Source organism: Hibiscus syriacus, unplaced genomic scaffold (genome assembly GCF_006381635.1).
Source record: "Hibiscus syriacus cultivar Baekdansim isolate YM2019G1 unplaced genomic scaffold, ASM638163v2 tig00111071_pilon, whole genome shotgun sequence".
Lineage (NCBI taxonomy): Eukaryota > Viridiplantae > Streptophyta > Magnoliopsida > Malvales > Malvaceae > Hibiscus > Hibiscus syriacus.
Genome location: NW_024062972.1, coordinates 305,852 through 322,671, shown reverse-complemented (window position 1 = coordinate 322,671; position 16,820 = coordinate 305,852). Strand labels below are relative to the sequence as shown.

Here is a 16,820-nt window from a genome sequence, read left to right as displayed (position 1 = left end):
TATTTATTTAAAATTTGTAAAAAATAACACTTTGGCTATTTTTAAAAGACTAATGATTAAATTTAATTTATAATAATAATAATAATAAATTAATCAAATATAAAACACTAAAAAGTTAAATTTATCATTATATGTTCAATTATAAATAATTACCTAATTCATATTCATTTATTTTTGTCTTTACAAATGTGGTTACATTTAAGTTAAAAACAAAATATTAAGGTTAATTGTATAAAGTCATTGAATTATAACCCTCATTTTAAATTGATATTTAAACTTTAAAATATTTATTTCAACCACAAAACTATGTGTATCATTCCATTTGAGCCCTTTTGTACATTTCTATTACATAATGTATTTGATATTGTCGATAACATCAACAAAATAATAACACGTGTTTTGTTGAAATAAAAAATCATACATAATAATATGAAAATATTTAAATGAAATCAGTATTATAATATGACCCAGATTTAAATTCTTGAAACAAATAAATTAGCAATTAAACCATGACCTAACAAAAACCATAACCTTTGCTTACGAAGATAAACGGATGCCGAGAAAATCAAAGGCCGACTTAGCCATTATAGTAGAAAATTCATTGAAGTTAATGACACCATCTCCATCGGCATCAGCCTCTCTGATCATCTCCGCTAGCTCTTTACGACAACGGTTGCCCATTTTGGACATGCAACCTGCAAGCTCGGCCGGGGTGATGTAGCCGTTGCCGTCACGATCGAACAAGGTGAAAAGCTCCTTGAGCTGCTCTTGATTTACCATTATCTGCTCATTCATATGAGGCAAAATGGCATTTGTTAATTCATCGAACTCGACCGCACCATTGCCATTAGAGTCCATATGAGCTAAAAGGACTTGGAGTTGATCCCCCGTTGGCTGGAGTCCTAGCGACCGGAGCAGCGCGGCGAGCTCTAACATCGTAAGGCTGCCGTCAGAGTCCATGTCGAACCTTGAGAAAATGTCCTTTAATTGTTTGAGTTGCTCACCATCCAATGCCACCATCTTTAACCCTAAATCATAGCACTAATTACAAAAGTATACAAAAAAGAAGGTTATCGGATAATCGATGTTAATGTCTTAATGACTGAACATAGATTATGGCTAAGATGATGGCGGCTCTCGTCGGCAACGGAGGAGGAGAGAAGCGATGGATGTAATTGAGGAAACTATGAAGAAACGTTTGGATTTGGTAACTGAGGGAGAATATTGTGTTGGTTTTTTTAGTATAATTTGTTATCAACGTGAGGTTTAAAATCGGAGTTCGAACTTTTAGATATGATACGGAAAATAAATAAATTTGTGGTGGATGAAATTTTGGTACACCATAATTATAACTTATTAATATAATAAAATTCATATGTAATTTACCTGTTAGCAAAAATTCATGTTCGTACTTGATTTGTCAGGCCCTTGGGTTCGGAAAGTACATTGAGGAGGTATATGCTGCATATGAGCAACACACGATTGAGACGATGGTAAATATTATGTACATAGAATAGAAAACAAAAGAAAAACCATTGGTTAGTGTAATGGCCTTTGTGGATAATTGTTTAGTTAGAGAGTTTGTTCGCTTCCATCTGTGCCCAAACCTTTGTATGTAAAATTTAGTTACAAATCTTGTTGATAAAAATTTTAATCCTTTATATTTACAAATTCTATCAATTTAGTCTTCAATCATCGAGAATACATTTCATATGCATTCATCGTGTGTTACTTGAAAGTTGCAGCAATACATTGTCTCGTAAACTAACACAAGAAAATCTGGTTAGGAATACTAATTTTTGTGGGAGTTATATTAAAAATTTAGAAATATAAATTTTAAGAGTATTAACTCAGATTATTAATAAAAATACACAAAAAAACTTAAACTATATAAAATTTAAAATTTCCACGAGATTTGACTGATCCAACACCACTCGATTTATCTTACTTTATATCGTGCATTATATGAACCTTATTGTAGGGAAATTTTATATGTCATTACTTCATGTTGGAAGCAAATATGCAATTATTGATTTTGGCTCCCGGATTTCTGTTGGTTAAGGAGGTAGAATAGCACGTTGAAGTTTTTTTGTTAATTTTCATAAGTTTATGGATTAAATTGATAGAATTTATACATATAGAAAATTAAATTTATTAAATCATTTTAAATTAAAATTAAATTGATAAAATATATAAATTCTAATGACTAAATATGATATTAAATTAAATCACGTCATCCTTCATGTTGTCTTTTTAACGATCGATGATTAAAATAAATAAAATTATTTGTGACTAAAATGAAATTTCTAATAGTTAGATGCCAAAACAAAACGTGATGATAGCTGGCTGACTAATTATTAGTTTATCCTTTAGTTAATTAAGATTTTTTTGCCGGGGGGGGACTATATAGATTTCATAGAAAGCAGGGGAAACCCTAGATTCTTGAAGCTGGAAGCAATGGCGGTGTCGGAAGAGAAAACTCAAAGTCCCCCTCTTTAGAAGAGAGTATGAATAAAAGGAAGCGAAAGCGAAACAGAGCTAAGAAAACAGAGCAAAAAACCCTGGCACCAACAATGGCAGAGACGAAGCTGAAGCTGAAGCTGAAGCAAGAGAAGTTGAAATCAAGGAGAAAAAGGGTAATAAAAAGAAGAAAAGTAAGAAGTTGAGGAGTGAAAAAGATTATGACAAACAAGAAGAAAGGGGAAACAATGAAGATGAAACAGAAGAAGTAGAGGAGGAAGAGATCAAGGAGAAAGTGAAGATCGAAGGAAGTGGGATAATGAGCACTGAGTCATTTGAGTCTTTGGGATTGTCTGAGCCTACCTTTAAAGCTATTAAAGAAATGGGTTTTCAGTATACTCAGGTATCCCTTTTGTTATGTTGAATTATTCGTTTAATTTTTGTATCAAATTCGATCGTTTTATATCTCTGTTTTTTAGCTGACTTCGTTTAATTCAGAGTTCAATAACACAGAGTTGCATAAAAAGCCTTGAAATTCAGTTAAAAGTTTTCTAGAAGCATTGTTCTGTGTTGTGTTAACTATTGTTCTGTGTTGTGTTAACTATGGGCATAATGGCTATGAGTTGAAAAAGGAAAAGGCATCCATTGTTCTGTCATTAGGTGCAATGCTGAAACTTCTTGATATCTGTAATACCCTTGACGTAAAAGCCTACAGCTTGTTTTGTACACGGGAGAAATTTACTGTCATTGTAAATTTTGATAGTTTTGGGCTATACATTTAGCTGACTTGTCAAACTGAAAATGCAGATTCAAGCCCGCTCAGTTCCACCACTTATGATTGGAAAAGATGTTCTTGGGGCTGCAAGGACGGGTTCTGGGAAAACCCTTGCCTTCTTGGTACCCGCTGTTGAGTTGTTATATAATGTACGATTTACTCTCGCAATGGAACTGGTGTTGTCGTCATTTGTCCCACTAGGGAGCTTGCCATTCAGGTAAAGATTTGAATTCCTTGGTCCTTTCTTTATCTGAAAAACTTGTTTGTTGTTGTTACTATCATCAACTTCCTATGGTTAAAATTTTGTTTCCTCTAATTTCAATGCACATTTCGTCAGTAACATATTGAAATCTGAATTTTTTATTCTGTTTGGCTGTATTTCATACCTTTAATATTTCACAATTTCATTTATTACTGAGCAATTAAACCTTCAAACATTTCAGACTCAGCTGTAGCTAAGGATCTTCTCAAATACCACTCTCAGACCCTTGGATTGGTTATTGGTGGTTCATCCAGAAGAGGAGAAGCAGAGCGGATTGTAAAGGGGGTAAATTTGTTAGTGGCTACTCCTGGTCGGCTACTTGACCATCTTCAGAATACAAAGGGATTCATTTATAAAAATTTGAAGGTAACATTAACATTTCTGAACCTCTTCTATAATATTTTTTTCTTTGGTTAATAATGTGGTTTGTATGGTCATTTGGTTTAGATGATAATGTATTTGCATAAACTCAATTCCCTTGATTTTAAGTTCTTATGTAATTGATGGTTCTAACCTATTTTAAGACTGCATTATTGTAAACCAGACTCGCTGACTACTTGGTATTTTGAGGAAGTCACTTCTATCACTTATATTATGTTCTCTTAAATATTACCACTTTGATTAGATGCAACTTATAGGTGATAGAACTGGGGTTGCTGTTAGAAGAAGTTTTCATATCACGATTTGATTATACTAACTAGTAAAATTTTATGCAGTTATGAATGTGTGTTTCATTCAGATAACTTGAGAGCTTTCTGATCCATGAAAAAATTGAATAGTCATTATAATTTTTCAGACACGGTTAAAACATTGTGTGAATTCAATTTTCTAAAAGTTCTGTGAAATTTGCAGTGTCTCATAATTGATGAAGCTGACAGGATATTGGAAGCAAATTTTGAGGAAGAAATGAAGCAAATTATTAAGCATCTTCCTAAGGTGAATCATTTAGCTATTTACATTGTTATGTCAGGAATATGATTTTGGATTTTGTCATTTAGTTCATATCTAGAATTTCTGAAAATCAAATGGATGGAGACCAAAACAGTGGTAGTAACATGCTTTATTGATTTTGTTAAGGTATAGTCCTGTTCGATTGACTGTTGGAATATATTTAGTGAACTTGTAATGACTAGTAGTAAAAAGCTTAGTTTTCTTAAGAGCTAGGTTCCATTGGTTAACTGACTTGTTGAACACGTTTCAATTGTTAATGGTTGATTATCAAGCTTCTAAAAAGGGCATATCTGCTTGTTTATTTAATGGTTGATTATTAAGTTACTTGTCTCATAATTTGTCACTAGGGCTTTTCTTGAAAAAAGTTTAGAGTAGCCAAAAGAGATAATTTAAATGAAAGGGGTGTAGAAGTAAGCTAGAAGTTGAATGTTAGGCTATATCTGCGATTAACCGACTTCGCTTTTTGTAAGTACTAGCAAGCACAGTTGCATTTGTATTTTGGTTTGTTTGCAGCGTAGAGGAAAAAAATGTTATGAAATGTTAGCACATTGTTGGATTTAATAAAACCGGCTATTTTATACTCTTGTCTTGAATTTGTAACTTGGAAGGTGTTTATAGCTTACTAGCTTCCTATTTGATGTGCAGCAAAACAGGCAAACAGCTCTATTTTCAGCTACCAGACTAAGAAGGTTAGTCCTTCACTCATGTTTTTGTGCCATTTTCCCCTCAAGTTTTATTTGTAGTCCCACATAGGCTAGCATTCAGTATTTTTCAGAAAACCTGTATACCAAGTTTAGTCAAATTCTTATTTAACCATGTGACATTTGTTGCGGCTTTAATTAAATCTGCAGGTTGAGGACCTTGCCCGTTTGTCATTTCAGACAACTCCTATTTATTTGATGTAGATGATGGGAGAAAGAAGGTACGAACATAATCTTTTAGATCGTAAAGTGCACAATCTACTTATCCTTTTGACTTAACTAGACGCTATCATTATTGTAGGTCACTAATGAAGGGCTGCAGCAAGGCTATTGTGTTGTGCATAGTTCAAAGAGATTTGTCCTTTTGTACTCGTTTTTGAAGAGAAACCTGTCCAAGAAAGTGATGGTCTTTTCTCATCATGTAATTCAGTCAAGTTTCATGCAGAACTTCTTAGATATATTCATGTGGATTGCCTTGATATCCATGGAAAGCAGAAGCAGCAAAAGCGGACCACTACCTTCTTTGACTTCTGCAAAGCAGAAAAGGGAATTCTGCTTTGCACTGATGTTGCCGCTCGTGGACTTGATATTCCTGCGTGGTATGTTACCTGTTTAGCTGTTGGTTGCCTGTGGTTTTAATTATGTATGATTTTCAATTTTTTACTTGAATGTCTATTATTTAGGTTGTTTTTCCTTTAAAAAATCTATACACAGTTCGTATAGGTGTATCTTAAGTAACTCAGTTTAAACTTGAAGAAGAATCATTATAACTGGAAATTTGTTTTCCACCGTGTAGGATTGGATTCTGCAGTATGATCCTCCGGATGAACCAAAGGTGTGTGCTCTTTATATATATATATTGCTATTCGTATCTTGCTATATACCAGCCATGTTGAGTATTTTGGAATGTTGCTTTTAGGAATATATTCATAGAGTTGGTCGAACTGCTCGTGGGGAAGGTGCAAAAGGAAATGCTCTTCTGTTCTTGATCCCAGAGGAACTGCAATTTCTTCGATATCTAAAGGTGCATTATTTATGCGAAATGAGTTCTTATTTTATTTGGAGAGACACAAAGTGGGGCAGGGGGCGGGGACTAAAGCCACTTGGCATTAAGAAACTTTGAGCTATCAAATATTCAGTGCCATTAAGATTTAAATGCTTTTGCGAAGCATTGGAGTATGTAAACATGGCAGCCTGAAATTGGCGGTCAGTCGATCAAAGAACTGATTCTAATTTGTTTTATTTTGGTTCTCTATTTTTGTTGACAGGCGGCAAAAGTTCCTGTTAAGGAATATGAGTTTGATGAGAAGAAGCTGGCCAATGTGCAATCTCATCTGGTAACTTATCGCTTTTTACTCACTACCGTTTCTTGAAATGACAATTTTTAGAGGAGTTTATACTCTGCCTGTAATAATGCAGGAGAAGTTGGTGGCAAACAACTATTATCTAAACAAGTCGGCTAAAGATGCATATCGATCTTACATTTTAGCGTACAATTCACACTCAATGAAAGATATCTTCAATGTGCACCGCCTTGATCTGCAGGTACGAATTTGATCTTTCTTCTGGCATACCAAGTGTAGGTCTTCATTCTGCATAAGTGTTTCTGCAATGTGTTAGAATCTTAAGTGGATCATTAATGGGTGATGGAACGTCCCGACACAAAGAAATAACCGTGTTAAGCCGACTAACAAGAACAAAAAATTGTTGTTTTCGAGCAGGCTGTTGCAGCTTCCTTCTGCTTTTCTTGCCCTCCGAAGGTTAATCTGAACATAGACAGCAATGCATCCAAATTTAGAAAGAATACACGCAAAGTCGAAGGAACGCGAAACAATTTTAGCGAAACCAATCCATATGGAAGGCAAGGAAGCGAAGACGACAAGCGGCAATTTGTGAGGTATTAACTAAAGTATCATTATAACGACCTTTTTCAAGGCATTGGCAGCTGTATTGGTGAAAGCCGCCGCACCAGTCTACAACAATTTTGCTTATGTACCAGTTGGAAAGGAATGTTTAGGATAGCTTTATTAGTTTCTTCATAAGTGACAAGTCTATTCATTGAACATCAATGCAGATTCTGGACTTCGAAATGAATCGGTGTTTTTACCTAAATTGTATGTAAATTGTGTTATTCTTGATTAATGATCAGTGTTTAAAAAGGCGCAACTGAGGTTCTCCTAGGCGCTAAGGTGAGGCGATTTCAATGAAGCGCAGCAAGGCGCTGAGGCGTGGAGGCGCAGAAAGTCGCACCCTTTTCAAATTTTTATTTGTCTTTTTTTTTTTTTGTTGCTAAAAACCAGTGTTACCAAAAACCCACACCAAACCAAAAAAACAGAAACCCATCACAGTAAAAACAAAGAAACAAAGATAGGGGTAAGAGTTTAGTAGGAGAAGGGGCGGTAATGAAGAGGTGTAAGGGTTGATCTTGCCAGTCGGCGGCGGATTCTTCTGATAGGGATTTTGGTAAAGGAAAAGATAAGATGTCGGCGTAAAGGAAAGAAAGGAAGATGGAGAAGAGTTAAGTGTGGAAGAGAAAGAGAAAAGTAAAATTAGATCTCACCAAACCCAAACTCTTTTTATTATTGTGTTTCTACTGTTTAATATTATTGGTTTAATTATAAACTTAGTCCTTAAGTTTTATAATAACTAAAGAATTATTAAAGATATTATATGCTCTCTTTTCTGCTCAATTTTTTTTTATCTACAATTGATTCTATATGCTCGTCTGCTTTGCTGTTTGTAGGTGGGTAAGCGAAATAATTAGGAAAAAACACAATTCCGATGTCACAGGTTTCGCTTGGCATCTTAATAATGCGTGTTTCCCCCTTCACTGCATTTTGTATATTTTTATCCAATTCTTGGTGTAGTTATAAGGTGACTTTTTATTCAACTTTATTCTATGATGTTGAAAGTTAACTTATGATAGGATTCATCCATCTTCATGTATTAGGGGGTCTGGTTTGACTCCCATGGTATTACAATGAGAAGAAAGAATCAAGGGAGAATAATTTACAAAAGCTAAAGATGTTTAGGTAGAAACCAGAAGAGATTAGAAGTCTATTTTAATTTGTATTTTATGATCAGTTTTTATCTTCTTAAAGAGATAAGTATTTTGTAGACGAGTTTAGGAAAAAAGAAACCTAGTAAGGTAACACCTAACTAGGGATGGGCATGGATCGGGTTTTTGGTCCACTCGAGAACAAGGGAGCCTCCACCCGAGATCCGATTTGACCCGACCAAAACAAGGTTTCGCCTAACCCGATCCGACCCGAATATATGACTTAGAAACCCGACCCGACCCGAAATAATAAAAAAAATATTTTTATTCAATAAAAACAGTGACTTAATTGAAAAAAATTATATATAGAGGGATATTATTATAATTATTCCTAAATATATAAGGTAAAATTATATATTTTTCGGAATCTGATATTTTTCACCCTAAATCCGACCCGAATATCACACTTAAAAAACCGACCTGAACCCAATTTTTTTAAAAAAAATCCGATCGGATCAGGTCGGAACCTGTCGGGTTCGGGTTGAGTGCCCATCCCTACACCCATCCATTTTATCCGGTTGTGTTTGCATTGCATGAACCGTTATTTTTCCGGAAAAACATGTATATCTTTTATTTTTAAAAACTGCGCCTTGCGCCTTGGCTATATAACCCCTATCGCCTAAGTGCGCTTTGTGTTATTTTTAACACTGTTAATGATCCCATCATTCTCTAAAGGAAATACTTTTCAGTGAAGAATACCCCATGATATACGTTCAAAGAGGTAGTCTATGAGCTTTCTGCCAAATATATTTACAGTACAACTTGTTTTGTGAAAAATAAAATTAAATGACAGAACCATACGTACAAATATATGCTCCCGTGGAAGTTTTTGAAAGAACTATCAAATTAAACCACATTCCAGTATAAACAAGAAGAAGCTTCTGCATCCATGATGTGCAGAAATCCTCAGATATTTGAAACTATGTTACATAAATACATGACTTGCAGGAACAATGACTCATCTCGATAGCACACCGAATTTTTTGAGACCGAGGTTTCGGCTTGATCGTCCTTTCCTTTTAACTCATCATGTGATGTGCTGTCGTTACAGTTACAGAGCATTGTTGATCTTGTCTCACCTGTGGATAGAGGCATTCCTGCAGATTTGTCAGCTACCGACCTGGAATGTCCAACTTAACCAACAAAATGCACTCTCTTAAGCTGTAATGGAGTGTCTGGTAGTACCATCATTCCTTCTAAGGTGTATAAGGTTATATTTCTAGAGAAGCTCGATATTCAAGGATGAAGAAAACCCACCTTTATCAAAGAGACACGAGTCTGGAATGTCGGATGCACAATTAGCGGTTTGTGTCGTTTTGAATAGCATAATCTGGAATCTTCATCTTACATGTTGCCAAAACCTTTCCACGGGTTTCCTGAGGCAGTTGTTCAGAAGGTCCGATATGGCTAATCTGTGCTTCTTCTTTAGTTCATCAACCTCCATTTGCTGATTTAACAACAGAGACTCGAGTCTCTCTGTTATTGCCTTCACTCCTGATTCAGCATCCTTTAATGGCTTACTGTTCTCTTTCGAAAAATGTTTTCTATTAGCACCATCGTCTCTCCCATGACCATCATCGTCTCCGCCATTGTGATGTGTGGACTCAGTGTGAAGTCGTCCAGATGAAGTACTGTTTATTTTACCTCCAATTTCATAGCTATCATGAGATTGTTCATCAAGTTCAACCATAGTATTTGAAGACCTTACAAAATCCACTCGAAAGCAACATTTGAACCACTGAAACTGGTCAAATAGTTTCCACCAGCTGCCTTGAGTGGCTCAGACCAGAATCTTCGACCAGAAGGTAACCTCTCTGATGAGAGATGGCCCGGAGATGACACCAGCTCATAAGCCACGGAGACCCATCACCCTTATTTTCAGAGAGATGGTTACTAGAATTTGCAATTTCTCCCAAAGTATCACTAGGAGTTTCTTTTGGAACCCAATCAGGAATATGAGACCGAATTTCCGATTCAATCATTTCGGAAATTGTTGGAATATCTTGATCTGTTAAGTCCAACTCTTCAACCATTTCTCCAGCAACGGCTGTCGTTGTATCTGCTTCAATATCAAAGGGGAAGTGGATGTTGCGGATGTGACCTAGTACCATGTGGAAGCACCTCAGTTTTCAAGAAGAAAAACGAATGCGAATGCGAATGCTAATGAATGAAATATTTTCCTACCTGTAGAATCTGATATCCGTAATTTCAGAAATATCATGTTAACGTCATTCCTCTGACCTTGCACTTTGACATCCACGCCTGTCTCAGATTGAAGATCCTTTGTATTTCCCCTTAAATTAGTCTGATCAGAAGTACTATCTGCATTTATTATGTACAATTGAGGTTGAAAATACTCAAAGCCTTCAATCTCCAGAAAATGCTCTAGAATTCTACCTGAAGATTGGACATTAGCTTGTAAAGAACGACCTACATTGTCATTTTCCTCGGCAGGTTGGAGAAATGGATCCCTTAAAAGATCCTTCGCAGACAAACGATCCGAGGCTTTAGCAAGACATTTTTCGATAAACAACTTCCAGGATCCGCCACTTTCGCCAACGATGCTGGCTTTATTCCCTGCCCAAGGAAGGAACAAATCATGAAGCAAGATGGATAAAGTGTATATTTGATTTCTATACACTGATGGTGAGTAACATGCCTTACCGATGTTACTTTCTTGAATATTTGAGCTGCATTAGCACATTCCACATATGGGTACTCGAAAGTTACTAACTCGAGCAAACACATGCCGAAAGCATAAATATCTACAAGCTCATTGTATTCCTCCTCGTAGAGTTCCGGTGCCATAAACTCGGGTGTACCTACATGACATTAACACTTGCTTTATCATTTGCATTTTAAATCAGCAATAGTTCTGAATCTTGTAGTATTGACAGTAATTAAGGACATGATGATCCCCACCGATAACGCTATGTGCAGAACGGGCCTGGTGAAGAATAGCAGCCAACCCTAGATCTCCGATCTTCACCTCACCTTGGTTACCATTGACAAAGATGTTATCACATTTCAGATCCCTATGAATCACCGGGGGATCGTGACTGTGAAGATAGAGAAGACCCTCCAAGATCTGCCTAGACCATTTCTTCAATGCCCTCAAATCGACATGCTTATGCTTCTTTCGATACCTACACAATCAAACACAAACTTTTCCATAAAACCGAACAATATGGGAAACCTTAAACACATAAAAACAGTCTGAAAATCGAGAAAGACTTACTGCCGCAATGTTCCTGAAGTGAAAATCTCAGTGATGAAGTTGATATGTTCATTTTTGGTATCAACCCAGGAATTGTAAAATTTCATTATGTTCTTATGCTTCAAAGTTTTAAGCAAATGAACTTCCGAATAAAGGCGTTCAATATCTTCCGAATGCCGCAATAGATCCGTGACCTTAACCTGATTCCATGCTACTTCTATACCTTCAAGCTCATCAAATGCCTTGTACCTAAGTTCCCACAACTTAATCAAGGATTCAACAAAAGCTTAAACTCACAAATTAAGCCTCAAAATGCATTCCTATACAACATCCATATATCTTTGAGTTCATCGAATTCTGGAAATCAAGGATTCAACAGTAGCATAAACTCGAAACTTAAGCCTCAAAATGCATTCATCAACCCTAAACCAATAAACCATGAATAAAAAAAGGGAAATCAAAGGATACACTTTCTTGAAAGCTCCTCTTCCTAAAACCTTCTTGTACTGCAAACAATCAATTCAGAAGACAAAGAACAACAGCAACCCATTAAAGGAAACATTAATTAAAACTAACCCGAATGCCAATCAACACCAAATATAGTTCAAAGCCATAGAAAACTAACCCGACCGTAACGACCTGTGGGATCGGCCTCAACGAATTCAGCATCCGAATCATCTTGTTCTTGGTATGACGTTGTCTCTGGCGACATTCTAGAGTCTATTCAAACACACAAGCAAAAGAATTAAGAAAATTCGAAGTTTCTTTTAAAGAGATTTTCTATTTCTATCTCTCCGTGTCTTGGAGAATGAAGGAAAAGAAAAACCGAAGTCGTGGTTCAAAAGAAAAGGTGATGTGATAAAGATTGAAAAGGAAGCTGCTCCGTCAAAGAGAAGCGTTTAAATGGCTCAGGCCATTAGCAAACCGACTGACTAATTGACTCGAAAAAATCATCATCATCATCGTCAATACCACCAGCACCATCATTTTTTGTTGATTCTATTTTATAATAATCGTGGATGAAGTACACGTTTTATACTTCAATTATTTTTTTTATTTTTAAAAAATTATAATTAATATTTAGTTTAAATTTTAATTTAATATTTCACATTAAAAAAAGTAATAGAACTATTGACATAAATTTTTTTATTTTTCAATAATGATATGATATTACTCTAAGATAACATATCAACATCACCGTTAAATTTTTATAGATGAGATAACAATTGAAACTTAAGCTAAACAATAGATATATTTTGAAAAAAATAAAATTTAGGTACTAAAATTGAACAAGAGTGATAATTTATGTATTATTAATCTTTAGAATAAATTACATAAATATTCTCCAATATTTTAGGGTTATTGCATTTCAAACATCAATTTTTTAAAATTTATAATATAATCACTAATTTTTAAATGCATTTATAATATGATTACTGTTAAACTGTGTGCTTCATGTTTCAGAAATTAGAACTATATGAAAATGTTTAGTAATCAAAAGAAGTAAAACCAAGAGAAAAAAACTTTACCTCTAGGGACGAACTCAAGATTTTATCCTTGAAGACGAATTTATAAAAGTTTAGAGGAGAGAAATTATAATGTTTCAGGAGACAATAATAGATTATCAATAAAAATACAAAAAAAAAATTAAATATAAGATAATTTAAAAAATTTAGGGGACAACTGTCCCACAACCCCTCGATCTATCTTGTTTACCTCTTTAATTGGAGTTACCTCGTCTTCAATCATTTAGTCTAATGACTTTTTCTATTGAAGAAATTTCTAAACGACGATAAAAAAAAGTAGTGACATTTATTAATTTATAAGAAGAAAAAAGTGAGAAATTTAGAAGGTTTTTGAGAATAAAAAGATTTCAACGTGCTATATCAATTGTTCTTAATGCATCTGACTATAGTGACCGTATTGCAAGTGAATTAAAAAATTAATGATTGTATTGTTAGTCTTAAAAGTTTGTGATCAAAAGGTAAACATCTTAAAAGTTAAGTGATTCTTTATGTAGTTTACCCTAACATGTACTTTGCAAAATAAATAATTTTGGGGATTTCATCTCGAAAAGTTTGAAGTTTGTCTTTTTCGGAAGAAGCAAAAATAATTTCGAATATAATATCCAAAAAAAATAAAACAGGATAGACAGATAAAATTGTCAAATTCTTCTATCATCCTCTGTATTATAGACAAATTTTAGATTTACTCCTTGTACTCTAATTTGATCATTTTAAGCGTTTAGAATTTTTTCTTAAGAGACAAGAAGTGAGTTATGGAATTTTAAGGGGCAAAAGTATAATTTAATCATTGCTTTAGCTTAGAATTTTATAACTTTTAAAATAATTAAATAAAAAATTATCAATTAAGAGGCTGAAGACACTCAATTTCGTCTGATGCCTATTAATATTATTAGATAATATTACAAGTTATATGATTATATGTATAGTGTTATTAATCTTATTATTTCAATCTTATACAGGTCCAAATGTTCCAACAGTCTACTATGGCCCAAACCCATACACGTAACCCAGTTGGAGTTAGGGTTTCCAGAAACCCTAGCAGCTTCCCTCCTTAGCGCCGCAATCCTTGCCTCACGAGTCCTCGCCACCCACGCTTCCCTCAGCCGATCTTCTCGGTGCCATGAAATCCTCAACCTCATCAACATCACGCGTGAAGCAAGAACAAATCATAAGAGAAGACAACAAGCATTAGGATTCTAGTGAAGATAGGATTCTAAATATAGTTTTCTCTTTATACTATAAATAAACATGTAAGTCTCACGAGAGAGGGGTCAGATTACGGGGAGACACAAAAAAAATACTGGAAATTACACAGTACCGAAAGGGCAGTTCAAGGGTGCTAGCCCTTCCTTGACTGTAACCGACTCCCGAATCCGACACATCTCTGGTAAGACGCAGATCAGGTAAGAAATAGGGTATCCGATCAACCCATTTATTTTTAAATAAATGATCGGTGGCGACTCCAATCCATTTTCCTAAGTCGAAGCCCAATTCCGGGGCCCAACCGAAAGGCGGTTGCGACAGCTTGGCGACTCCGCTGGGGACGCAGGTAAGTGGGTCAGGCTAAGGTAATTTCCAGTTGTCTTTTTAATGAAAAGGGTAAGTTTGAACTTTAAGGTAACATTTCGATCCTTATTACTTACTTTTGGTTATATTTTTTCGAGTAAATAGTTGGACTGACCGTTTTCTAATGATTTCAGTTTTCCAAACTTTTTCATCCAAAGGCTCTATACCCGAGCTCCGAACCCTTTAAGTGGGGGTGAAAGCGACGCATTCGTGTGAATTTATTCACCGCATATGCCTAGCAAGTAGCCTTCGGGATTCATATACCTTATGTCTTCGTGTGAATTTATTCTCCGCATAGACATAAGGGAATGTGTCCCCTCGAGTTTAACTTAGTCCACACAAGCCTGTGATGGGTTTAGGACTAAGGGTCTGGTAAGCCCAAGGGGGCACCAGCAAGGAGAACTCGGGTACCGTTTTTAGAACCTGAACCAGGAGACTTCGAAGAAATAGAGCCTACCCCCAAAACCACATTCCAAAACCTAGGACAATTGTTTCCTAATCATTTGTTTTTTCTTATGTTTTTATTGCCATTTATTTCTTGTTGTTTTTATTTATTTCCATTTATTTTTATTTTACTAACCATTTGCCTTTGTGTTTGTTTTTAGCATTTGCATCATAACAAGAGGCCATTGATCCCTAAAAAGACGTTCATTACGCACAAAATAATCTGAATTAATGGATAAAGGTGTTGTAATACAAGAGATTAAAAACCCTGAGGTACGACTATGGTTCGAGAAGACTCAGAAGGAAAAGGGAGACAGTCTTCAAGACAGCTATGTGTCAGAGCTGGTTAGCTACGCCTCGATCAGCCTAAAGCAGAATGACGTACAAGAGCTCCGGGACATCTGGGACAGTTGGAAGAATGAGGTGAAACAGAAGTTCAGTCAACGGTACGGTGATGTTGCACTTTTGCTTCATGTTAAGATTGATGAGCCCTTAATTAGAGCTTTGGTTCAATTCTGGAACCCGGGATACAGTTGCTTCACCTTTAACCGGGAAGACATGGTGCCCACCATAGAAGAGTACACTACACTGCTGCATTGTGAAAACATCAAACTCGAGCGGGCCTACCTTAAGCACATTAAAAGTCAACCTTTCAAAAATACACTAGCTAAGGTTGCCGGAGTTGATGAAAATGGGTAACTGACCGAGCTCGATGTAAGGGTAGTGGAGAAGGAATCGCTTGGCTTCATATCAAACAACTAATGAAGCACCATCCTGATGAGTGGAAGACAATAGACCTGTTTGCATTAGGTCTGTATGGTCTAATTTTATTCCCAAAGACCTTGGGATACATCGATGCCACCGTAGTGGAGCTATTCGAACAACTCTCGAGAAGAGTCAATCCAGCACCAGCCATCTTGGCTGAGACCTTTCGATCTCTCAATCATTGCCGGAGAACTGGCGGAGGAAGATTCACCGGGTGCATTCAGCTCCTTCAAGTCTGGATTCACAGCCACTTCTGGAAGACTGACGGGGTTGCCTACCGCCGTTTCAGCACCACCTATTCACCTCTAGGTGAATTTATTACCTTAAAATGGCATGAAGGCGCCTCGAAAGAAAAATGGATGAAGGTCTTTACGCATCTTCAAGACCGAGATATTGTCTGGAGAGCCCCTTGGTTATTCCTCAGTGATGTTCTTTTTCGATGTGGTGACTCCGACACTATGACCTTACTTGGACTTTGGGGAGCAGTCGGGTATGCTCCGCTATTAGCACTTAGACAGTATGGAGCACGCCAGTTTGTTCCAGCAACATGCGGGTTAGCTAGGTCAGAGTTTGAGTATCACAGCGACAGCTATAAGAAGATGATCAAAGAAGTAGCCGATTCGTGGAGGAAAGTATTCCGGATGGATGTTGTAGCTGCCAGAAGCATGCTCACTCCGGATTATGTGGAGTGGCGAAGATTGAGAAAGAATGACAATATCCCGTTGCCAGACTGTGATGACACCCGGACCATGGAAGAACATCTCAGGCATGTCCCTTCTGAACTCGAGATAGCCAAGACCGAGTTTGAGGCCGTAAATAATGAGCTGAAGCAAAGAATAAAGGAACTTGAAGCTGAACGTTATCAGTGGAAGCTTGATGCTGACTCTCAGAAAGATCGGGCAGAAAAACTGGAAAGAGAACAAAAAAGGGTCCGTTTTGAGCTCGAAGACTTGAGAAAGGGGTATCAAGATAAGGTCAAGGATAACTCCAAATTAAAGGTAACCTCTGAATACTGGAAAGACGAAGCTCATAGCCTGAAAATGAAGTTTGAGGGGCCTGATGAGAAAGCTTGGAAGGAACAGATGAAGACTGCCC

General features: G+C 36.2%; 2 protein-coding genes and 2 pseudogenes across 2 annotated transcripts; 1 reads left to right on the top strand and 3 right to left on the bottom strand.

The window, feature by feature from the left end:
* Positions 1-537: 537 nt before the first annotated feature.
* On the bottom strand, positions 538-1,020 carry LOC120151968 (probable calcium-binding protein CML15). Its single transcript, XM_039164271.1, has one exon. It carries the CDS (start codon positions 1,018-1,020, stop codon positions 538-540), a length of 483 nt encoding a protein of 160 aa, XP_039020202.1.
* A 145-nt stretch (positions 1,021-1,165) lies between these two features.
* On the top strand, positions 1,166-7,258 carry LOC120151966 (annotated as a pseudogene).
* Positions 7,259-8,989: 1,731 nt separating this feature from the next.
* On the bottom strand, positions 8,990-9,903 carry LOC120151965. Its single transcript, XM_039164270.1, has 3 exons — positions 9,569-9,903; positions 9,198-9,327; positions 8,990-9,088 (listed from the first exon to the last, which is right to left on the bottom strand). The coding sequence occupies exons 1-3, from the start codon at positions 9,895-9,897 to the stop codon at positions 8,990-8,992; spliced, it is 558 nt and encodes a 185-aa protein (XP_039020201.1). The 5' UTR covers positions 9,898-9,903.
* Positions 9,822-12,243, bottom strand: LOC120151946 (annotated as a pseudogene).
* Between the last annotated feature and the right edge of the window lie 4,577 nt (positions 12,244-16,820).

What these genes read in the sequence shown, in the direction of transcription:
- LOC120151965 (XM_039164270.1), bottom strand. Translation starts at nt 9,897, where the DNA reads ATGGTTGAACTTGATGAACAATCTCATGATAGCTATGAAATTGGAGGT. An exon ending in CTCAGGAAACCCGTGGAAAG is followed by an intron (nt 9,328 to 9,568) that starts GTTTTGGCAACA and finishes TGGACATTCCAG; the next exon opens with GTCGGTAGCTGACAAATCTG. An exon ending in ACGATCAAGCCGAAACCTCG is followed by an intron (nt 9,089 to 9,197) that starts GTCTCAAAAAAT and finishes TCATGGATGCAG; the next exon opens with AAGCTTCTTCTTGTTTATAC.
- LOC120151968 (XM_039164271.1), bottom strand. Translation starts at nt 1,020, where the DNA reads ATGGTGGCATTGGATGGTGAGCAACTCAAACAATTAAAGGACATTTTC.